Below are 24,132 nucleotides of genomic sequence, written 5' to 3' on the forward strand. Positions count from 1 at the left end.
TGGGCGAACTCATTTTCCCACTTGCAACTTGCCGGCTTAGCGACATGGTAAAGCACTCGGCTCCTAATATAGACACCAGAAATTCTATAGTTCCTTGACGCAGTATTAACTCTATGCTTGACGCTATGCAAGAAAATTTTTGTTAAGGGGGCCGTGCAGACAAAATACAAGTTTGTTTTGTTCAAAAGATTTCGTGTTTTACAGGGCCCCCAGCACTTGTCCTGCAGCAAACGATGCTTTATTCACTGAGGAATTAAATACTTTTAAGTCAAAATTTCCATTCTCCCGCTAAATCGTGTTTTCGTGACGTCGACAATGACGCCTTAAGAGCAGGGCCTTAAAACTAAATATAGCCTGCTGACCAGGCTTGCTACTATCTCACAGGCACCCGTTTGATTATTTTGTTCATCGCCCACTTTCATAGATGGCGCTGCAATGCTGCTGAAAATTTCAGGGACCTTAGCTGAAGTGCCAGTGTTCACACTCTGCTTCTAGCCGGACTTCTGCACCTGCTGTATTTTTATTACGGTTCATACTAATCGTTCCCTAAAACTTAAGCTATGAATCGACAAACATGGTCACATTGAATGTAAGCGGCCGTGCCACTAGTGGCAGTTGGTCAGTGTTGTTTCAGACAAGTCCAGCGCGTCCGACGGTTGTGTTAGCGGTGTCCGCCGGCAGTATGCCGCACTAACTGCTTCACTGTTTACGTGTTCATTTGTAACTTTAATTGTTCACACCACAATTCTTATTGCTATAAAAGGAATGTCCCCTACATGTAAGCACAAATAGCTCGTTCGGCAAGCTTACAAGCCCTGCCTAATTTAATTGCGTTAGCCTTTGCCGGCCTCAGCCAATTGCACAGCAGGGCTTATAACGTCACGAGTTCTGTTGCGGGAAATGAGCGAGTGGGCCGCATGGCAATTCCCTTTATTCCTAATTATGCAACTTATTTGAGCGAAGTTTACGTTAAAAGTGGTGTCAGTATGATTCTAACGAGGCAATCTTTCTATTGAGCCAAACTTGTGTTTTGTACGCATGGCCCCTTTATACATGCAAGTGACTCAAGAGGCCCAAACACTGGCCTAAATCATGGTCGGGGGGGAGAAAGGGGTCCTGAGCCTGCCATTGCACGAAACATTTCTTAAAACCGATATTTATAAAACCAAAGTGGCCGCCAATGCAAGATGTGTGCCCCCTTGTGATTTTTGTGACATCAAACGGATTTGTGATGCTTAGCCACGAACTCTACGAGCATGCTGGTGCGGCGCAGAGCTCTGGCCTCCAAAATGCATATCAAGGTCGTCCAACTGGTCGAAGATGCCGCTCGCGCCCAAGGGCTTCAGGCCGCCATCTGAAGGGGAGGAATTCAGGAAGGCTCCCACTTCCCCTTCCTCCTTTCGCCCAGATTTGGGCAAAATAAAGTTATCATCACCACCAACCTCGCAGCATCTGATTGGACAGTACTCATCTTCCATGGCACGCTTGTAAACCTCGGTGATCCCGCGGGCCGGAGGATTACTCTCGTAATAAAAAAAATGGTAATGCACAATGGAACAATACATGCACAAAATGCACAAAATACCAGTGCTGCCGGGCGCAGTGCCAGTTTTTGCGCAACATGTAAACACGGCCAGGAGCGGCTCCTTAACGATTTGCTCGGCTGGCAACTACGGCACTGTGTTTCTCACGTTCGACGGCTGACATCGGCGCGCCCGAGCTAAACTAAACATGTTCGTCGAGTCCAGTTCCGTTCTCCGCTTAAAATTTATCTAGACGCTCGACAGCTCCAGTTCACGCCCAGCTAACCTGGTAGCAAGCTAAACCCACGGACCTACGGTACGCTTTAGCGATAAGCGCGATCTTGTCGCGCGCTGTTATCGCAACCCTTGATGCCTTTGTGCGATTGGTGCTTTCCCACGTATCTTTCGTGACCGGCGTTCTCGTTTTGTTGTTTTTGTTGATGTCACAGAGATTGATTGCCCGATAAAAGATGCACGAAGTGGCCCCACGAGGAATGAGCTTGTGCCGCGTGCTTGGCTGTCGCTTTTTTTCTGCAGAGGTAGCGACGATCGCACTGTCCTGCTAGCCGGCTGCAGTTGGAATGGATTTTGAGAGCCCCGACGTCGAAAAAGACTTCCCTGGGCTTTACGCGTCGGAGACGGTCGGGAAGGGACAAGAGAGAGATGTCAACTGTGAGTACGAAGATGGAGATCAGAAATTGTGACTGCGGTGTTGAACAGTTGCGCGCGAAGAGATCTGTTTCTTATGTCTGTGCCCTGTACGTCAACGTTTCTGTCGTTTCCCGAGCATGAAGAAATGGGGGTTAGATGTAACGTATGATTGCAACTTGTGTTTGTTCTTGATGTGAACAGGATTTCTTCGCTCGTGTTTCTCTCGCAAGGGAAGCGTCGTTTGTGGTGCGCCCGTACTACTTGCTGGCTGTTTACATGCGACTGGGCTCATTGTTGGGGTTGTTGAAAGTGGGCAGTATCATTCGGAAATGATTAGCTCGAACATGGACAATGTATAAACAGGAATTAATAGTGCGATCATTTGTTGACCGTTCACACTCGACGTGAGCAAAACATCTATAAGTATTTTTGTTAGTAATAGGACCTGTTCTGGTTGTCTTCTCAGGTGTAGACTTTTTAGCCAGAAGCCCAGTATTATTGCTGCACTTAAAAATGGCCTCTTGATTTGTATGTAAACAGATGACACCCAAAGATTGAGTAGCTGTTACCAGCTAGCTGATGGCACCAGTTAAATTGGTACAGGTTAAATTGGTATATGGGATGTCGCGAGTTCTCCATCACAATTTGTGTAGCGTTTTTTTTTTATCATGTCTACCAGCCAGCGGTATTTATTCTAAAGCTTTTGTTAGGAACGCACATGCCCGTTTCTCCACGCCAAAAAAATTTAGCCGTACTATAAAAGCTTTCGCATAAACAGTGTGCTGAGCCTGCAGGCATGCTGTAACCAAAGCTTGTGTAAACAGGCAAATTCAACTGTGTTTGCTTGCCTGCTTTGAGTACTTCAAAATCTCCTACACCACCATCTTAATTGAAGTAAATATATAGTTGGCACAACATGTACTTCAACGCATCAGGGTGTTAAATCCTTGCATAAGGCCAGTTGTTCCTTTATACCTCTGAATTCTTTGTGTGGGGTGTGCAAATTGTTCAAGCTGTGGTCACTGTCTAAGCAAGTCTCTGTGATGCTTTTTGCAGATAGCGACGAAGAGAAGGTTTCGAAGAAGGAACTCCTGATCGGCAAACTCAAGGACAAGAAGGAGAAAAAGGACAAGGGATATGTCGCATTCGAGGGAGAGAGCTCTGAGGGGGAGATGGATGAGTCAAGGTAAGCCAGAGTAATAGGCGTCATTGACTTTAGTTAACCACGTCGCTTTTAACAGTATTTCATGATGTGTGAGTAAATTGTACTTGTGAGCACCTGAGGGAGACAAAGAGCAAATTTGTACCGCATTTTTGGGCAATATCTGGTTTTGAGACTGTAGCGTGGTTGACGATATGGCAGGGTGACTTTTTGTATTTGGTGCCGGAAGTTGTAAAAATTGCAGGCGGAGTGGCTCAAAGAAGCCTTGTCTATTTTCCAGGCTTGCCAGTGCACAAAAGCCTTGACAGCCCTATTGAAACCAGTGTACAAAAGTTTGCCTATCAAACCCTTGTTAATGTGACAAATTATTACAACCATTATTCTCATTTAGTTTCCTAAGCCCTTGGTATTCACACAGACAAAAAAATGTGTGTGTTGTTATAAACCACTCCCTCTATAAAGAAATATATGCTAGAGCTGATGAAATAAACAGTGTGCATTTATAAATTACTTGTCATAATGAAACAAGATACAGGGATTTTGGGAATGCAACAAAGTAATCATTATTACTTCAGCCATTGTTGACATTTTAGATCTGAACAGGAGTTATAACAAAGCAATTTCAGCCTCCCATTCAACTCGGTTATAATGAGGTTTTGCTCTGCATGCTTCAAAATTTAAAGGCAACAGACTCTGTCATCACACGACTTGTCCATTTGCTTGGTGACTCAACAGACTACACTGCTTTTAATAGCTGGGAAGTTTGCAGTGATTGAACAGGTAAACTGCGTCCTTTGCTGGCTATGATGGCATGGATAGCACTAGCTTCCCAGGCATTCTGTTCCTCGTTTTTATTGTCGCTGGATAGCAACTGCCACGATCGATCAGACCAGGCTGTCAGAAACCTAGCGTGACAAACCCATTGGTATGCGAATAATGTAGCGCCACCTGCTGCACGAAATGCAAACCTGGAACAACACACTTCTTTCGATGTTAGTCCTTTGCTTAGCCTATGGGACCTGCTAATTCATGACCTACGTGCTTCAAAACCATCGAGCACCAACTTTGAATGCTTTACAGGTTCATGAAAACATTCCTAACAGTCTAGCTTGCTTGTTTTAGAAATCATATATCACTTCTGTGCCGAAATAAAAAATTTAATGAAAAGCACATTTTAGTTTAGCTAGCTTGCACTAGATGTCGATAGCCGTCTAGCAAGTGAGAGTTTTATTTTTATTTCAGTACGGAAGTACCGTATTTTCGTGCATATAACCCGCACCAAAAATGCAAAAATTTCAGTGGCAAAGTAGGGGCGCAGATAATACGCGGGGTTTTTCCTTTAGTGCAGCTTCACGGCAATGCGCAGTGTGATGTGAAGCTCTTGCGCAGTAACACTAAGTCTTCCATGGCAGCAGTTGTGCAAAACATACAAGGACAAGGAAGAAAAAACAAGGATGAGCGCACTCTTGCAACTGAATTTTATTAGTGAATGTGACTTTCGTCTTGCACTCAGTGTATTCTACTTGCTAAGTATATGCTTTTTCTGTCTCCATAGTATGTGATGTGTTGCTTGAGCAGTAGCCTTGGTGCAGCCTTTCCTGAATCATGTGCGGGCAATAAGCGAGGATTTTTTTTTTTTCTTTTTTCCGGTGGGCTGAACGTGGGGGTGGGGATTATATGAAGGGTGAGCTTATATGTGCGAAAATACGGTAATATATTTGTAAAATAAGCAAACTAGGCCGTTGTGAATATTCCATGGAACTGTAAAGCTTTTTATATTAAAGCTCGATGGTTTTGGAGAACATGCGTGATGAATTGGTAAATCTCATAGAGGAATGTGGTCAGGTGAGTCCCCCTTGGCCTGATCCCGCCTGCGATTACCCAATCAGGGGCAAGAACAAGAAGAGCAAGGCACCGTTCAAATTTCCCGGCAAGGAGAAGAAGGAGAAGTCTGTGAAGAGCAAGGAGAGCGTCAAGGCGAAGGACTCCAAGGACAGCAAGAAGGATGCCGACAAGGACAACAAGGACGCCAAGAAGAAGAAGGAGAGCAAGGTGAAGCTCGTGAAGAGGAAGAAGAAATCCGAGGCAGTCGGTAGGTGTCCCACGCGTGCACGCCAGAGTGCCTCTTTGCGCAGAGATTTTTCAGTTACTACTAACAAGCACCGTTCGGTGGTGCGAGAGGGTTTGGCGAGGTCTGCTGCTGGCGTCTGTTCGCAAGCTTACCAATGTAAGAGGGCACTAAAGCGAACTTTTGAACCCTTATTCGTGACTGCATCGGGTAATTTAACTGTCAGGTAAGCTGTGGTGAGGATGTCACGAAGGAAACGACACTTTTGAGTGCAGTTTTCGCCGGCCGCGGTGGCTCAGTGGCTAAGGCATTTTGCTGTTGAGCCCAAAAGCACAAGTTCCATTTTGGCCACATTGGCTGCTTTTCAGGCGGAAGCGAAAACGCCCGTGTGTTGAGATTTTGGCGCATGTTGGCGATTCCCAAATGGTGGAAATTCATAGGCCAGGTGTAGCTCCCCTGCATTAAGCCTCTAAAATTAAAATCTGAATGCAATTTTCTCCCTTTCCCTCCTCCCCCGGAAATTAGCATAAATTGGCCAAGAGAACTCCTGTATCTTTGCCAGGTAACCAAACCGGGCATTGTTTATAGGCCTCTTCAGTGGCATTTCAAGCAGGGCTACTTATACAAAATGAAAACACGACCTGCTGTGTTAGCTTGAAGGCTTATTCAAAATACAGTTGAAACGTTTTAAGCCATAAATTTGTACAGAAGGAGGTCCCAAAGTTGCCCAGCCTGAGAAGACCTTCTGTTACAATGTTCAGTGGTGCAAAATGATCAGAAAGTGGGCAGTTGGTTTGCATGTTGGAAAGAAGGAAGCAGAAAAAAAAAAATTAGTCGTCTCGAAAATAAACAAAATGAACAAGTCAGTTGCACGGTGGTCGTTGTATGGTAACAGCGAAAGACAGAGCAGAATGCATAACAGAGCAGTAAGTAGTCTTTTTATTAGCACTGTTGCCGTCACAAAAAGAAAGGTTAATGTGGATGTAGTTGCGTGGTGGCACTTATGCACTTATGTCGTGGCAGGACAATAGGGCAGATAGGGACTAGGGACAATAGGGACTTTTGGCAGGACAATATAGCAGAATAGAGCAAGCTAAAATGTGGGCATAGCTTATGGAGTGTACAGGGATTGTAGAGGGAAAAACATGGTGATTAAGGGGGCACATAGGTCTTTGGAACAAAAAAATTGCCCGAAAAAGCATTTTTTTAGGTATCGCTGTTATCTTGATTTGCACAGTTTTTCCTCTGGAAATTCCATACCTGGAACAGTACCAGGTATTTATAAAAGCCATAGAGGCCCAATTTCAACAAAGAAATAACAATTTTCCCATAATTGCCCACTTTTTTGCCACGAGTGGTATCGCAGTGATAGGAAATTCTCGGAAGGTATATCCTAGCATGTAGTATAGCTATGAAAATAATTTCTTTTGCACTGTGAAGCTGAATGTTTAAACTATGCAATACGGGAAGCAGACTTTGCATTTTGCGTTTCAGTAGTTGTTTAATTTGCATTATTTTTAATTGGTTAGCAGGAGTACTTCAAACCTAGAAGTGAGACTTGATGTAGACTTGTATGCGATTGCAAAACAAAAAAAAACTGCTTCCCGCATTTCGTTCTCCACAACTTCTGGTAATCTATTCACGCCTTGCTGGTAATTTTTTGTTGAGCAGTTTTTTCCCTGTTGTTTTCAAGAACAATCAAGGAAGATTTTCAATTAACTCAGAAACCAATTACCTCACATCAAAACTAACTGGATAATTTAAAATCAGCTATAAAACTGAACCAAACCAATGTAGTTTCATCAAAACTCATTGGAAAGCAAAAAAAAGTTTCCAAGACCAGTGTGCCCCCTTAAAATGCACGCAGTCTCATATTCCAAACAGCACTTCAACAAGAAAAAGATTTTTTTTATGTAATGTGAAAATAATAGAAGAAGCGAGAATTTCAGCCATTACTCAAGTTCCAAAAATGTTGTGCTTGAAAATAGAGCTGTTGGCACTTTTAGGAAGCAATAGGTTGTGACATCCAGATAAGCTAGTGATATTAGAATTCTGATAAGCCGGCAATTTTGGGTCTATGGGATGAGTGTCGTAGATTAGAGGTTTTATATTAGTAGCATTATGTGCCTACGTAGAAGGATTTTGAAGCTGTTCTGAATAGATAGGAGTGGTGGATGCTGTGTATGTGCGTGTACTTGATTCAAAGAACTAGCACTGTCACGGTCATGTAATCTTTCATGTAGGATCTTTTTGATTGAAATAACACACACTGGCTCATGAGTACTTGTGTTGTTTTTCAAGAAAAGTGTTTTGTCATTGCTCTGTTCTGTTTTTACGACCAAGCAGGAAAATATCGACCAAATTTGCGTTGTCCTTGCTTGGCATGCAAGTTGTTTATCTTGTGATAAGTCTTTTGTGTGTTCATTGCTCACATTCTCATTTTTCCCTTTTGTTGCTGCTGTTCCAGAGGACCCCATTTTTGGCGTGCCCTTGATGACTGCGGTCGAAAAGAATCCCTGTGACGATGGCATTGAGCTGCCCGCCATTGTGAGGGAGTGCTTGGATTACGTCGAAGAGCATGGTGAGTGCAATTGTGTTGTTGTGCTGGAGATTTTATGTACCTTTCTCAGGGGTCCTGAAATACCTTCTCCTGGTACATGGATGTACAGTCAAACGTCGTTTTAATGAAGTTGTGTTGGGACACTCATTTAGTTCGTTATATCTGATATTCGTTGTGATAGTAGAGTTAAAAATAGGCTCAAATCAATTGGCAATCTCGCTCCCACAAAAATCGTTGATACAAACACGAAATATTTTGAGCTTCAAGCCCACTACAAACAAGGCAACCATTATTTCCAGCTCAATGAACCGGGACATGAAACATGAAATTACAGCAGAACGAAGTTCATTTGACAAAACAAGTCCGCATTGGTGGCGAAATTTTTCACAGTGCACACGAGCAGTGGGGCTCTTTCTACGTCTGTAGTTTTGGATGCCAGGAGTTTCTCCAAGTAGCTTCTCGGCCTACTCGGCAATATTTCTTCGTTATAAAAGAATAGGTGTTGTTAAAATGAAGCACGAGCAACCAAAGTTCGTATTTAGTTCGCTATAGCCGGTAATTCGCAGTACAGTATCAGTGTTTGTTATAACGAGGTTCAACTGTACTTATAACCGAATAAAGCTCTGTATTAGTAATCACTTTCTTTGAGAATTTTGTTTTAAGGAGATGAGCATTAGCTGAGAATTGATAAATTAAAAAACGTGCGTTGTCGCCGTTCTCATCGCTGTTGACGGCGCGAACGTTCCCTCCCATGATGCTTCACTCCTCAGAGGTGACGTATCCAACCGTTTCCAGTTTTGAGCTCCGCTGATTGCATGTTGCAGTGGTTGAAAAAAGTCAGTTTAAAGTGGTGGAGAACTCATGATCACGAATTCACCTGTTAGAAATGCTTTATCAACCTTACTGGGAGGATCGTATGTGTCTTGTTCTCCTTCATGCAATGTGTGCACTGTTTATCTGAAAAGCGTCGTCTCGCATGTGGCCCGGTTGGTAACAGGTCATGTTTTGCAGTGTGGCGGTAATTCGTGCTGGCAGCATGTTAAAAAAACATTTTGAAGTGCCAGAGAACCCATGCATGAAGCGCGCTGATTCATACCGCTTTATCAGTCGCAATGAACAGCCTCCCTGGGAAAAGCATACAGCAAACCAGCAAGGCACTCAAGCACGGTGCACGCATGCTTTGGGAAGCTGCATCCACGTTATGTAACTAGAAGCGTGGTAATTGAAAAAAAAAAGTGTGCTACAGGAAACGCTAATTAACCAAAGGTGCTGGTGCGACCCGTCGATGCTGAGCAGATGACGCTCCTCTTCGCCGGTCGTGTGAGAAAAAGCTGTCCAATAGCAGAATCTCTGCTTCGTAACGCACATGGAAGAGTCGATGACGTACACTCGTTTAAATGGCAGTGTCGTCCAAAAACACGCAGGAAAGGGTGGAAAAGGGGTGACAAACTTGGCAACAAAAGTGTGAGCTTTCTGCTGCGCGTACAAAAGTTGTGCTTGGCACAGATGAGTTTACTTAAAAGTTTAAAGAAGTTGTTTTAAGAGCAGTGTCCCCCTTAAGATGGAGAGATGTTCCTGTTGAAGAGGGACAATCGTCTAAGTTCATTGTCTCCTACTTTTCATTGTCTCCTACTTGTCAGCCACTTTCTCTTATGAAAGGATTGTGATTACGGTGACATTCCCGACTCCCACACCCTCGGCTTGACCACCGACCCCCTCCTCTCCCCATGCGTGCAGGCCTGATGTGCGAGGGCATCTACCGCCTGTCGGGGGTCAAGTCGAGCGTGCAGCAGCTGCGGGCGGCCTGCAACCGGCGGGAGCCCGTGTGCCTGAGCGAGCACGGCCCCCAGGTGGCCGCCAGCCTCCTCCGGCAGTTCATCCGCGAGCTGCCTGAGTCGGTGCTCACCGCCGAGCTGGCGCCCCGCTTCGAGGAGGCCGCCGGTGAGTCCCTCCTCTGGGAGTAATAAGGGAAATGCACATATGGGCTGCAACTTTGCAGGTGAAGACGGTAGCTGCGGATGCCTTCTTTCTTTATTGACGGCAGAGCTGTTTTGAGCTCGAGCTTGGTCCTGTGGCGTTAGCACAAAAAATACAAAGTCGGCACGACCTTCGAGCAGTGGGTTTAGGGAAAAAAATACCGAGTGCACATGAGTGGGCTCTTCGTGCAGAGTGCTCGACATCATCCAGGCTTGCGCTGGACGGGGAAGCTTTGAGTGTGCTGGAGGGAGGTGACATAGGCGAGCTTGTCTTGCATGACGGCGGCGACGTCTTGGCGGCAGTTAATTTCGAGGGTGACAGCCTTGAGTTGCCGTTTGCTGTACAACGAACATGCACAGACTTGCTCCTTCTGCTCCCTCTCTCCTGGGATCTGCTGTCAGGGTGGGGCGAAGCTAGGTACTTTCCAAGCTGTGCTGTTTCTCCAGCTTTTTTCAGCTTCAAAGTTTTTTTTTTAAGCATGAGAGTGCTAAGTGCCCTTTCTTGGAAAAATTGATTTATTATTTTTTTTATTGCGATATTCTTTGTATTTTTGTCTGGAACAGTGTTTCAAGGGTGCCTGTCACCAGATTATTCCTCAATCACAAAAATCTGGTGATTTTTCACTTTCCTGGCAGTGCAGACTGATTGGTGGTCTTTTGTGCAAGGCAGCAATTCCGTTCCCTCCGTTTTATTTTCTTTCTGCTGCCATCATCCTGAAAGTGTTTTCCAGATGCAGGAACGCCTGCAAATGCTGCTCTATTGGAAGCTGGGCAAAGAGTGAAGTCCATTTTTATGTACTTTGTGCGTAAAGTCCCTATGCTGCAGCTAGAGCTATAATCTGGTCTAGTGTGTCTGCCTGATAAAACCGCTGTCAATGATTTACCGTATTTACTCGCATAATCCTCGCACTTTTTTTTCGCAAAAGTCAATGCTAAGTTAGGGGTGCGAGAATTATGCGGGGAAAAAAATCAGGTGCACAGTGTTGCCAATCTGCCTCCTGCCAATCCCGCTCGCTAAATGTAGCGGTCGTTTTTTGTATATGTAAGCTCAGTGTTGCCAACAGCAGCTATTTCTTTTTATTTTATTATTTACAACGTAAACAGTCTCTCGTCGATCAGCGATCATGAAATTGCCGCCTTTGCTTTCTGGCGCGCGCCCTATCTTCCAGTCATGTGCGTGCCCTACCCCTGCAGTAACGCACATTGAAGTCGGTGACGCCGAAGTGCCTGCCTGCGGCGCGATTGCCGTGTTCGATTGCGTACTCTATCGCTTTCAATTTGAAAGCGGCACCAAGCACAAAACAAAGAGATCAAAAAGTTCTCAAAATGGCAGCGAGCTATCCACCGTTGACGCGAGTGACAGGACCACGACGACGACACGACAGCGGGCTGTGCGAACGCTGTCTAGTTGCGCGCACGCGAAACCGCGAAACACGCTGCTAGGGTTGTTAGGGCGCCTGGATGGCCTTGGATACACAGCGCTCTCCGCCGAACGGAGAGGCGGCGGGGGAGGGCGCGCGTTGGAGAGCGCGTGCACCATGCGGGTTTCGCGAGCAGGCAACTTTCGCCGCTGCAAAGTTGGGGGTGCGAGGATTATGCGAGGAACCAAAAAATCCAAGTTTTGGTGGCTCACATTAGGGGTGCGAGGATTATGCGAGTGCGAGGATTACGCGAGTAAATACGGTATGTTTGATTTTGAAACTTAATGCTTTTGGTTGCTTTGAGGCAAAAATCAGGGGATTGTTGGTGAACTCTGCACATGTGAATCCCTTGAAAGAGGTAATATCCGAAGCCGTGTTGTCTTCAATAGTGGAGTCTTGCCACATGGGAGTATTCTGCCTGATTTGAGCAATTTGTCTGAGCATTCAGCTGAATGAGGCACTATTCAGGGTGCTTATTTTTTACACACAGGTAGTAACTGGTACACTCATCTTTGCGAATGAATGAAGGTCAGTAGGCAGCAAGACTGGAATAGCGCGGTGATCAGATGCTCCTTTCCTCATTTATGATTGGCAGCAGTGCCTAACCTGTAGTGCGCTCCTGCTATCGTCAACATCAACACGAGTTCCTTCCTAATAAAGTGACTGACAGCGGACCTCAGTCTGTTATAAAAATTCTGGCTGTGTTAGCGCAGCAGATTTCAGGAAACAGAAAGGCTGGCGAATGGAAGCCTGCCGACGTCGCAAAACACGAGATGTTTGCCTTTGCTCAGAATGGCTAAAAAAAAAATGCGACCGTTGAACAAGAACAAGAGAAAAGGGAGTCTCTCACACGATAGCGGGAGGCCTTGTTTTTGGGAGACATGAGTGGAATTATGCTGGGGTGGCAAGAAAACAGTTTGCACGTGTGACTCCGTTAGGGACCTGTTGACAGTTAGTCGCCAGAAAAGCATGTACTGTAGACCCTTTTCCCCTTCTACTGCTGCCATTTACTTCTTTCGGCTCTGTGTTGTAATTAGGGTTGTTCATTTTTGGGTAAAACACCATTTTACTCGATTTTTACACCCCAAACATGTTTCAGGAGAATGGTGTTAAACCCAGTTTCTCCCCGAATGGATCGTTTGAAAGTAGCGACCTGCACAATCGCGGCTGACAGTCCGCCGTTCTCAATCTTTACTTGCTGGGAGCAAGCCCCACAAACACAACTGTCGAACTCATTGAGTATTGGCATGACTCTAATCCTCACTGTGCCAGGCTGGGAAATGCTGCACTGACAGTGTTGCGCTCAGCTAATAAAACTGCTATGCTGAGAGAACGTTCCCGCGGCTGAGGTATGTTCAACGATCTAACAACTCCAATGGAGACTGACATGTTGCGCATGCAGATGATAATGTATTTAAACAAGGATGTGTAAGAAACTGATGACCAGCTTTTCGCGAATAAAATGTTTCAGTTCTTAAACGTAATCAATGCTCTTTACTGTCATCATTACTCATTCGTTTCTAATCGAACGCCAAATTTCGGACAGTACTCGCTAGAAAACCCTGATGCCCCTCTCCCGATTACTGACTTAAAATAAACACAAATTCTGACGCGTTTTAAAGGTAAGAAGCTTGGAATACCTTCTGATAAAATAAACTGAGTGTATTACTTAGTACAGATTTAATCCGAAAAAAACCCAAAATTCAGAATTGTTTTACAAAAAACCCGATTTCTTCCCATTTATGTATTTGAAAAATAACACCCGATTTCTACCCCCTGATTTTGAAAAAATATAAAACCCGAAAACAAACAACTCTAGTTATAATGTATGCACATGGGCATGCTGACGGTAGAACTATAAATGGCTTTTTGCTGAGCATGGTAGCTGTGCTATAATTAAACAGTTTCGGTTTCAAAAGTTCGATGGAAATTACATTTTCTGCATAGTATTTGTCTATTAGTTTGCATCGTTGACGAGGCAGTAGCTAGTGTGTGGCAGTGTCAAATGCTGTGTTAAGCAATGCTTATGTAACTAATGTTCAGTGTATTTTTCGCGTCTGGGAACAAAAACTCGTGAGGCTGCATGCATCTTGGAAGCGCAAGCCGCATGCATCTTGGAAGCGCAAGCCGAGGCATTCCATAGCAAGAGGCATCGAAAAATGAACGTCCCAGTGTGCGTCCCCTTATGTTTCAAACAGCCTCTGATTTCGGTGGGGATCGGCACACGCCCCGAAAGATTCAATGAACCGTTTCTTCAATTGAGGGAGAAGTGGTTTGGGTGTGGGGCAGGCATAGGCTAGGGTTCCATGCATTTTTGTTCTGGGCGTGAAGAAACGCCTTGTGGCGAAGTCATCTTTATGACAAATGCTCAGCAGAAAACGTCTGACTGCCTCCCTCGGGTATGACCGCCATTAACGCTCCAGAGAAATAAAGTTAGCTCGTACTTTTCCCTTACGTTCTGTGTCGCGTCTATGTTGTGTGCCAAAAAGCTCCGCTGGTCACCCACCTTCACAGAGTGGAATGACTCGTGATTTTTCTGCTCCCTGCTGGATTCGTTGTTTGCTCCCTTTTATCCGCTGCGCAATCCTACTACAGTTCACTTAGCGGTGCTGCGGTCTTGTCACACACTTATTATTGCACAAAAGTGGGTTTGCTGCAGAACAGAATGATATTGGGAGTAAACAGTGAGAATGCATGTGCTGTAATGTACAAGTTGAAGACTTTTAAGAGCAGTAGAAAAACCAGAAGTGAACCCTCCTGCTCGGAGGTTAAGCGTTGGGGAGGTGGACCCCACTAGGTGCTTTAACATGATGGTGATGATGACTAGGTGCTTTAATATGATGGTGATGATGACGTCTTCGTTAGGAATGTATTGTCATGTAAGGGTAATCTCATTTTTGGAGCCGGGCATACACTATATTTATTTATTCTATGAGAAGAAAAAAAGGTGTTCAGAGTGAACATAACAAATGTTATTGTGAATGATGTGCGGAATTTCTTGATACGTAGTAGTCGCAAATGCTGCGTTCCCCTTGTGACCTTGCACGACAGTTTTTGTGCTCTAAAATGGGCAAGGACCGTATAATGAGTGATTCTGCATCATGATCAATGGAAAACCTTCAGCTGGAACGTGTGGAGATGATGGACAGTCGAGATAAACGCGGACACAATGCTGTCCGTGGCATGGCCTTTTGGAGTTGATCTGACGACTGAAATAGTGTGCTCCTCTGAGTGTCCTGGGGGACTATGAAATCTTGGGGAACTTTTGCAGGCATCAAGGACGAGACCAAGCGGGTGGAGGCCATGCAGAAGCTGATTGAGCAGCTGCCCACTCCCAACCGGCTGCTGCTCTCCTGGGTCTTTGTGCACATGACGAACGTCATTCGCATGGTGAGAGAACTGGGGCACTGGGCTCCTTGTCACGATTGGTTGAAAAGAATGGGATCTAACACGTTGCTGCAAGTAGCACTGTAGTCGAACAGAGAGGTGTACTGAGAGCTTCCCACCTTGCAGGAGAAGCACAACAAAATGAACCTGCAGAACGTCTCCACCGTGCTGAGTCCGTCCATGCAGATCAGCCACCGCGTCCTGCACGCCCTGTTCTCACACGCGCCCATCTTCTTCAAGGACGTCAAGATCATCAAGTGAGGGGGAGGGGCACATTGCACCGGGGTGTTTGATGAGTTGAGCCACGAGCGCTTACTGTTCTGTTGTGGTATATACAGAAAATCGCCCAAAGAAACACCGAAATTGGGGCTAGTTGGTACTCCGCGGAACTTAAAAAACACACAAGGAGTGAGTGATGGACAGAAAGAACACAAACACTTCTGTTCTTCGTGTATTCTTGTTTGTGTTCATTCCGTATGTCACTCGTTCCTTGCGCGCTTATTATCTTCCAAGATCCCCCGTTGTAGTGCTAATAACAACACTGATCCAGATCAGATCTTCGTGCCTTTTGTGGGGAAAGTACCTTGATGTAATGAACGCCGGCGGCCTTGGTGGTGCTCTTGGCACCATTGCACCATGATGTGTGTGGTGGAATTAAGGGGCCATGCAGACAAAATGCAAGTTCCTTTCATTTGAAAGATTGCCTCATTAGAGTAACGCTGACACCATTTCTGACTTCAGTCAAATAAGCTATATAATCAGGAAAAAAATTAAAGCCGTTCCACTCAATGTGAAAGCTGTCGGAAGTGCAGAGCAGTGATTAACCATAATGGGCTGTACCACCGTTATCCGCTTACCGCTACCACCCCATGAAATTCAAATTTTCCGCCGCAGTGCTCGCGTGCCCCCTGCCTGAAACTGCACCAGTGGGAGTTCTGTTCTCTTTGTGCTTTTCTCCCCGCACGTGCCGGCGTTACACTGCCACATTTTGCGTTTACCATCATAAAAACCAACCTAATGTGCGTCCTTAACTAAAGGAATGCGGGTGCTGCCGGTTAATTACGTATATTTTCCCTCAAATGTACCTATAGTTTTTTTTTGCGCTAAACAACGGGAAGATGTATGACAAGCTCCAGTGTTTCACGAGTTTCGAACGCTTATGACTATATAAACTGCTTGGCTTTCGAAGCCTCTGGGGTACGCCACGAACAACAGCATTACTTGAATTGGATTTGATTGGATTGGCTACACTGGCCGAGGTTGACCAGTTTCGCGTAGCTCCTGGAGAGCCGTGCTGCGCAAGCGCGAGGATTGGATTGGATTGCATTGGATTGGATTTGGATTAGATGATAAGCAGCAGTAAGCATGATAATCAGCTAATCCTAGACAACCAGGGAAGCTAAGAATAACCAGCTGAACCTTAGCTCATGCTGTGTATATCCTGGCATAGCTGCTTGGCTTTCGAAGCCTCTGGGTTATGCCGCGGCGAAGGGACCGTGACAGGCTACACCGTAACGCCGTGGCGATATGCTTGGTTCCAGCGAGCGAGCTAGGACGACAAGGCCAGCACCTAAAGTGCTCTGCACTTAAAAAAACACTGGTTATGCGACCCATTGGCTCATTTACCGCACTAGAACCTATTATGACGTATTATGGACAGCTGTGCCATCTGCACCCGCCAAAGCAAACGCACATTGAACAGCGATTATAAGTTTGCAGAAGGTTCTATTTGCACTTAAATTTAGGGCACATTCTTTTTATAGCAGCGAGAATTGTTCGGTGAACAATTAAAGTTACGAACGAACAGTAAACATCGAAGCAGTCAGTGCGGCACTTTGCCGGCCGGCACTGCCCAACAGAGCCGTCGGACTCGTTGGACTTGTCTGACACAACACTGACAACTGGCATAAGCGGCATGGTCACTCACGTGACCACCTTAGTTGAGTCGTAGCTTCTGTTTTAGGAAACGATTAATATCAACTCTAATAAAAATAGGGCAGGTATAAAAGTGCGACCAGAAGCAACATGCGAATGCTGGCACTTCGGTGGTATTGCAGCGCCATCTATGAAAGGGGGAGATAAACAAGATAACCAAACGGCCGTCCATGAGATGGTATCAGCACTGGTCAGCAGGTTATCTTTAGTTTTGAGCCCCTCCTCTGGATATGTCATTGTTGACGTCACAAAACATGGTTTAGTGGGAAAATTGAAATGAGGGTTTGAAATTTAAGTTCTCAGTGAATAAAGTATCGTATGCTGCCGTACAAGCACTGAGGGCATAATAAAGTACCAAATCTTTCAAATAAAACAAACCTGTATTTTGTTTGCATGCCCCCTTTAAGAAAATCGCGTACTAATAAAGTGCCTGCGAGTCCAAAAAAACCAGAAATGTTTTTGGGTTTTCAAAGAAACCTTACGCAGTCCTAAATGAAATGCCCTTCGTATCAACTCCAAGCCAGACAGGACACACTGGACGCACATAGAAGTCCCTCTGTAATTTCACGAAGTATAGCTGGAACACTTAGCTATCGCTGCCTCCATATAGGGAATGAAGTCACGAAACCATCTTGCAGTGGGCCACAGAAGCTATGCGCTTGCTGGGCCCCTACCCCCACCCATTTTTAGTTGTTTACTTGGACAGTCTATCCTAGTCTAGTTGTTTACTTGGACAGTCTATTAAAAAACTACTCCCGCAACAAAACTGTGAGTGGCAATGCTATAAATAATAAATTTTGAAATTGGTATTTGGTATCTAAAAATAAATTTCTCCATAAAAAAGGGAGATTTTTGGTTCTTTAAGAAGAAATCCCCACTTCTAGAGTTAGCAGTGATGTTGAGAACTTACGATTACCGTTGTTCCGGCGTTCTGCTGTTGTGGCAATGGCCTTGTTGGTGCTTTGCTGCCTAAAAATAGGCAGCGAGCGCGAGATGCCGTTCAATGGCTTCCCATTGTCTCACGGTGGCACGGGCCACGGCAACAATACCGTTTCCCGCCGTCTTATCACGGGAGATAGGGGAGATAAGGAGACCTTTGTCTGTCATCACAGGTACGTGAAGAAGATGCGGCCGGACTCCTCGCGCCAGTCGCTCGATCTGCCCGAGACGCCCGCGGCGATCGAGGAAGAGCTGAGCCAGCAGGAGCAGGTCCTGAGTGAGATCCACGCCGAGCTCAACGCGGGCCTCCGCGACCCCCAGAAGGAAGAGCAGCTGTGGGAGGTGCAGCGTGTCGTCACCCAGCTCAAGCGCAAGGTGGGCGCGTGTGCTGTACGCTTGGCGGGCACTGGGAGGCGGCTAAAGTGACAGGCACGAAGAACTCGGTTGGCCGAAGTGAACAGTGGGGGCAACCTTGTCGATTCACGATAATTCTAAGTGGAGGGCTTTGCTTTTTGGTTCTAGAGCAGGCTGCTTGCGAATGGAGAGCTTTGTAGGGAGTGTGCACAAGATGATGGGGTATATAAAGGAAAGTTTGACATCTACCTGAATGCAGCCAAACGGCTACAAGGAAAGCTATATACAGCTTCCTCAGAAACTTCGCAGTTGAACAAAAATTCGTCCTGGTCCAGGATTCGAACCCGGGACCACCGCTTAACTAGAGCAGTCGCTCTACCAACTGAACTAACCAGGAGGCTAGCCGTTTGTAGCGCGAGAGCGAATTGATCAACAACTCGAAGTGAAGGACAGGTGTAATCGACCAGATTTAGGGGAAGCCCTCAAGGTGGAGTAAGTTTCTGCGAAGGAAAGTTTGACATCCACCTGAATGCAGCCAAACGGCTGCGAAGGAAAGCTATACAGCCTTCTTAAGCTACACAGAAAGCTGTATAGCTTTCCTTTGTAACCATTTGGCTGCGTTCAGGTGGATGTCAAACTTTCCTTCGCAGAAACTTACTCCACCTTGGGGGTTTCCTCTAAATCTGGTCGATTACAAGATAAGGTATGTGTGGTTTGCAGGAAGAAAATAGAAATGACTTGGCACATTGTGCTGGAATGCGATTGCGTCTACCCAAATCTATATGTGGCAAGTAGTCAGCTTCGCAGAGCCCTGGGGTTTAAAGATAGCTCAGAGATAGTGAAATTAAAGGCTGTAGTGGTGACGAAAAGAAGATTGGAATGCTGGTGGAAGAAAGCGGGAATATAGCCTAGGACAGCTACCACCTGTAATGAGCAAAATTTAGTTTGGGCCTGCTGTTAATAGCAGTGCCACAATTAAACGGGGGTGGATTTTTTGGCGAGATTACACATGTCATCGCCCCGCTACAAAGAGGATGCAAATGGGGATAAGACTGACAATCAGTCAAAATCAACTAAAACCTTGGTCTCCTAGTACTTAAAGCCTGGTGGTGGCCTGGTGGTGACACAATGCATGCAGTCAAACATTTGTCTGGAGCAACCTCCATTGGTGGCTTCTTTGGTCTCCTAGCGGTGTGTTAAAGATTGGCTCCTTGGGTTTGAGGTTTCTACATTGTTGCGGGTGAAGTATGCATCCTGTGTCATAGTACTATGATGGCCTCTGCGGTTCAATCCGAGGTTGGGTGAGAATGGTTTGAAACTTGTTGCAGTGCGTAGCAGTTCTCAACATCAGTTGTGTCAGAAATCGGTGCTAAAGTTGATTGAGTGGGTGAAGGCAGTGGAGATGGCCTAACTTGCATTTTTGGGGAGCTACCTGAAACGATTGCAGTGAGGTTGTAAAAGCCCTGGAGCATATTGTGCCAAAAGTGGTTTATGTCTTGTTGCTAGTGCAGGGGTGAGACAGCTGCGCATATTGTGCAGTTTTGCTGCAAATTTGTTTCCCTGCGCCAAGCTGCTCCAAAAGCTTAAAAATTGCAAAAATTGTGCCAAACTGCTCTAAAACAGTCTGAGAGCCAAGGATTTTAACACTCCCGCCAGTTTCAGTGGGAAAAAATTCTTAGCATACTTTTCCAGCATCTCTAAGGTGGTGCTGTTTGTAAAGGTTCAATTAATTAATTGAACATTCAATAAAGAAACCGACATAAAATGGTCCCCGAGATAGCTTTTTCTAAAGTCACAATGTTGGGTTGGACGTGTTATATTCTGTGAGTTTTTAAAGTTTTCCCATCAAAAATTATTGCGAAGTCCTGTAGAAAAAAATACGTGTGTTTGTATACTGTGCAAGTTGATGAAAAAAATAGCAATTTTCGGAGCGCCGTATCTCCGAACGACATTACTGGGCGCCGCCATCTTGGTGTGGTAAAGACTGGGAAACATGGCCGCCGGGCGAAGCAGTTGCTCGTGGTTCAGGCAGAGTGCTCTTTGCTGATTTCTACTGTGGTTTTGGTTATCTGAAGTGGCTGGGTTTACATTTAGCCGCTTGATCTGTTGCTGGAAGTTGCGCGACTCGAAAGACGGGAGTTCATGAAAAACAACGTGGTGCCCACGAATTCGCCGTGTGTCAGCCTTCAGTGTGAGGTGCGGTGCTTGCTTGAAGGGAAACTTCTGACTCATTGCGGTGTTGTGAAACACCTTTCACAGAGAGCTTGCGAGCGGTGGTAATGAGATGATCGGCATTGCAGAAGTGGCAGCGCCGGCTACATCGCCGCAGAATGTTCAAGCAATGTCCGATTGCGGGACGGGCGCTATTATTGCAGGCTATTAATAATGGTTCATCTATCTGAAGTGAAAGTTAATGCCAAAAGGGAGGTGGCTAAACATACCAACGTTACTCAAATTACGATCGTAGTCAACGTGCACCTTGGGGATTGAAATGCCTTTCGATTGCGTAGTTTTTCAATTCGATATTTTCAACGGAAGTCCAAGCTATTTATGCATAGAGCCTAAGAATTTAGAAATGGTTTGTAAAAAGGTAGTGCAGTTCGTACCTTGTGATACTCGGGTAGAAGAAACTTTATTGAAGGCCGTTTCAGTGTTATGTACATTCAAAACCGATTAAAAAATGCACTTCTCCCCCAGAGTTGTTAAGAAATGTGATTTTTTTGGGCTCCTAAGGTGAAATAATAAATTTCGTTCTTCTGCTCCAAATCAAAGTTTCTTCTGCTCCAAAATCGAGATTTTGCTGCTCCAAAAAGTGCTCCCAAATCCGATTGAGCTGTCTCACCCCTGCTAGTGCCTTACTGCATGCAGTTATCTTGTCACGTGCTGAAAACAAAGTTTGCTTGTTCCTTCTGCCGTCGGCCATGCGGGGCTATCTTGTTTGATGGAGAAAGTTCATACAGTGGAACCCCGATAATACGACATTGAAGGGACCGCGCGAAAGCGTCGTGTGACCGGGGTGTAGTATGAGCGGAATGAACGAGCGCTCCCAGGGATAATTTGAACAATAAGGTGCTAAGGTTTTAAGTCTTTCTGCTGCGGCACACTGCCAGGGCTTTTATTTCCGCAATTCTACTTGGCATTGTAGTGCATTGGTGGTTGGTCCCAAGGCCATGCTTTTCCTTTTACAGTAGCGGAAAAGTGCACCAGAGCAACAATGTTGGAAACAACTGATGGACCGTGTGCCAAGAGCTTTAATTTTGCGCTGCCATCATTGTTACTCTAGCGTGCATCTGATGCTAGTGATATACACTGCTCTCTGGCTGCTGCTAGACTCTAGCATTTACTTGCTCCAGTTACGTGTTGCATTTTGTTCCTTTGAAGCTTATCTGTGTCATAACGAACTTAAAGAAAGAAAATGCAGATATGGATGTACGAGCAGCATTCCTCGCCTTAGATTTGATTTCCCTAAAGTATCTTGTACTATACTGAACAAATAAATGCCTTGAGAGCAATGGATGGCCAATCCTCTCGGAAATAGTGGTTGAGTGCTTGAACAACATATACTGCCACACAGCTGCGCGTCTTGCGACAAGTGAAGAAGGTCCCCGCGGAACCCCCGAGGACCGATTCCGTCGACGAGATCGACACCAGGCTTCGGCTGCCTCCCGCCGTCACGGAACCGCCCCCTCAGTTGCCTCCCACGTCCACCATTCCGACCACCACCGCCTTGCCGCCAGCAGAGCCAGTTCCACCAACCAGCACAGATCTCGCAGCCGACGAACAGTCCAAGACGACGGAGTCGTCGTCAGCCAATCCAAGCCAAGTTCGAACAGAAGCCCCTGTCCCCACAGTAGACGAGGCAGCGCCGTCGCTACCACTGCCACTCGGCGGCAAGCCTGCCATGCCCACTTCCCAGGATGCAGTTGGGGCTCAGGTGGGCTTCGTCTGGCTGTTTCAGGATGCTGCTGCACACCGGCTGTGAGGCCTGCAAAGCTTGTCTTGTCTGTTCCCGCAGCACTTGCGAAGACTTCGCTGGGCTGGCTTGCATGTCTGTGGCGGCCTCCTCCTTTCACCGGGACGAGCGGCGATTCTCTGCTTTGCCAAGGCTTGCTGCCTGCCTGCGAGAACTCTCCTCTTTTGCCCACGTCGCCTTGTTGCATGCTGCCTCCTCCGCCCACACGCAATGCTTGCTCTGTGTGTTGTGCACATTGGGTGTGAGCACCTTTGCACCTTCTGCTTGGAAGTGTTTTTTTGCTTTGGGTTTCGAACACTCCTTCTCATCCTATCGGCATCAGTTTTAAACTTGGATGAGTTGCTTGCTGCTTAGAATTTCACTGTGCTGCTTTCAGACTTCTGAATCAGAATTGTGTATCCCCTAGTCGACCGCTTGCAGTAGTAAGCAGCTGAGAAAAGTTTTGAGTTTTTTTTTTTTTTTTTTTTTTTTTTTTTTTTGTCCTGTCGTGAACTGGCGTGTTCAGAGAACCTCTATACTCGGTTACAACTTAAGAACGGCAACGGAAGTTGCCGCTGTGCCTCATCACCGTAGCTGGATGTTACTCCGCGTGGCGCAAGTAGGGCATTACTGGGAATATTTTGAACATGGCGCGAGCCGTTTTCGTGATTTTTTTGGGCTTAATATGCTTATAAACGGCTCCAGCGATGACAAACAAACTGCGTAAGAAAAGGCAGACGATATGACGCATTCATAGCAATCCCCTTTCAAAATGCGGGTGCCCATTGACATCCATGTCCGTCGCTTAGGCGGAGTGATACCGTACATGAGCTATTGCTGTTCTTAACTTGTTCCCGAGTATAGCAGTGTTTTTAGAATTCCAAGCAGCATGTCATAGAGCGTGCAATGATCAAGCGAGGTTTGCTTGTGTTCAATACCGTTCCTGTAGTTCAATTCGTGCTTTTGATTGTGTCTAGCTTGATTTCAGCAGCTGAGATGCGTTTTTGAGTTTTTTTGTCCTATTGTGAACTGGCATGTTCAGAGAAACAGTCTAGCAATGTTTTTAGAATTCCAAGCAGCATGTCATAGAGCGTGCAATAAGCAAGCGAGGTTTGCTTGTGCCGAATGCTCTTCCTGTAGCTCAGTGCCTGCTTTTGATCATGCCTAGCTTGATTTGAGCTTCAGCCTTCTGCCTGTATGGTGGCTGTGTGTGTACCTAGCTCTTAGCCTGGTTCTGTCGTGTGTTTGTGTGCTTTTTGTCTTTGCTTGGATGTAGCTGCTAAGTTTCCAGCTTTGTATAAGTGGCCTCTTGCACACTGACACCACGCTGGTGATCGACCTTGCCCTGAATATCAGGAGGATGTCGTCGGCAGCGGAGAGATGCACGCCACTGGAGAGATGCATGCCACTGGAGATCTCAAGGAGGAGGGGTTCAAGAAGCAGGCTGCCACTGAAGGTAACTTTGCCCCTTTTGTTCTTTTTATTACCTGACATACTTGGTTTTTTTTTTTTATGAGTTGTGTCATGAATTTGTAACAAATAATTCATGTTCAGTGAATGTGGTCTACTGACAGCATAAATTTCAACGCTGTTGGAACGTTTGTGCAAATAAATTTATGCATATGAAAGCTCTGCCTTGTCCTGGGGTATCTGTCCAGGAGTAGTCATAACAAATTTAAACCTCCCACTTTCTTCTGGGGTTTTCTCCCAGACCTTTTTCAGGGACACATATGAACCACCCTGTAGGCCCCTGTAGTTCAGAAACAGATGTATATGTCTTTGTAAAACTTTGCAGTTAATCTGTTGTTATTCCTGTTAACCTACCCTGAAAATTTTCTTCAGATAACTCTTGCTTTCAGCAGTATCCTTTCCCCTTTTGAGGTTAGAGAGATGAAGGTACCGTTATCAGAGCAGGAGGTTGATATTCAGAGCGAGTTGACAGAATGCATGATGCATGATTGAGGTGGCGATTGGGTCGGGTGACTGGCCTGTTCATTTGCTCATCCCTGTCTCTCGTGTAAGTATACATCACACGAAAATTTGAATCCAAGACTGCTTGAACTAGCCTTTGTTCACTTCTATCTGGTCTGTAGCAGAAGATAGGACCTTTTGAATTTTGGGCCTGGAATGTGGGATCCAAAAAAACTGGTTTTGCCTTCCGGGCCCAAACTTCAAATGATCCTATCTTCTGCTACAGACCAGAT

At 45.8% G+C, this 24,132-nt stretch overlaps 1 protein-coding gene across 2 annotated transcripts in view; it reads left to right on the forward strand.

The window, feature by feature from the left end:
* The first annotated feature begins 1,662 nt into the window (after positions 1 to 1,662).
* The window catches only part of Rlip (Ral interacting protein), a 31,039-nt gene continuing 8,569 nt past the window's right edge, over positions 1,663 to 24,132 (forward strand). The window contains exons 1-11 of one of the 2 annotated variants that reach the window (XM_077707612.1): positions 1,663 to 1,839; positions 2,061 to 2,195; positions 3,231 to 3,360; positions 5,226 to 5,428; positions 7,872 to 7,985; positions 9,702 to 9,905; positions 14,633 to 14,751; positions 14,875 to 15,005; positions 17,796 to 17,997; positions 21,551 to 21,910; positions 23,285 to 23,384. In XM_077707612.1, the coding sequence (XP_077563738.1) occupies positions 2,105 to 2,195; positions 3,231 to 3,360; positions 5,226 to 5,428; positions 7,872 to 7,985; positions 9,702 to 9,905; positions 14,633 to 14,751; positions 14,875 to 15,005; positions 17,796 to 17,997; positions 21,551 to 21,910; positions 23,285 to 23,384 (1,654 nt within the window). In that variant the 5' untranslated portion in view covers positions 1,663 to 1,839; positions 2,061 to 2,104. The remainder of the gene's footprint in view (positions 1,840 to 2,060; positions 2,196 to 3,230; positions 3,361 to 5,225; positions 5,429 to 7,871; positions 7,986 to 9,701; positions 9,906 to 14,632; positions 14,752 to 14,874; positions 15,006 to 17,795; positions 17,998 to 21,550; positions 21,911 to 23,284; positions 23,385 to 24,132) is intronic. The other variant, XM_077707613.1, reaches the window with a different exon arrangement.

The sequence above is a fragment of the Haemaphysalis longicornis genome, unplaced genomic scaffold (genome assembly GCF_048455015.1).
Source record: "Haemaphysalis longicornis isolate Haplotype H1 unplaced genomic scaffold, Haemaphysalis longicornis Haplotype H1 scaffold_4, whole genome shotgun sequence".
Classification (NCBI taxonomy): domain Eukaryota; kingdom Metazoa; phylum Arthropoda; class Arachnida; order Ixodida; family Ixodidae; genus Haemaphysalis; species Haemaphysalis longicornis.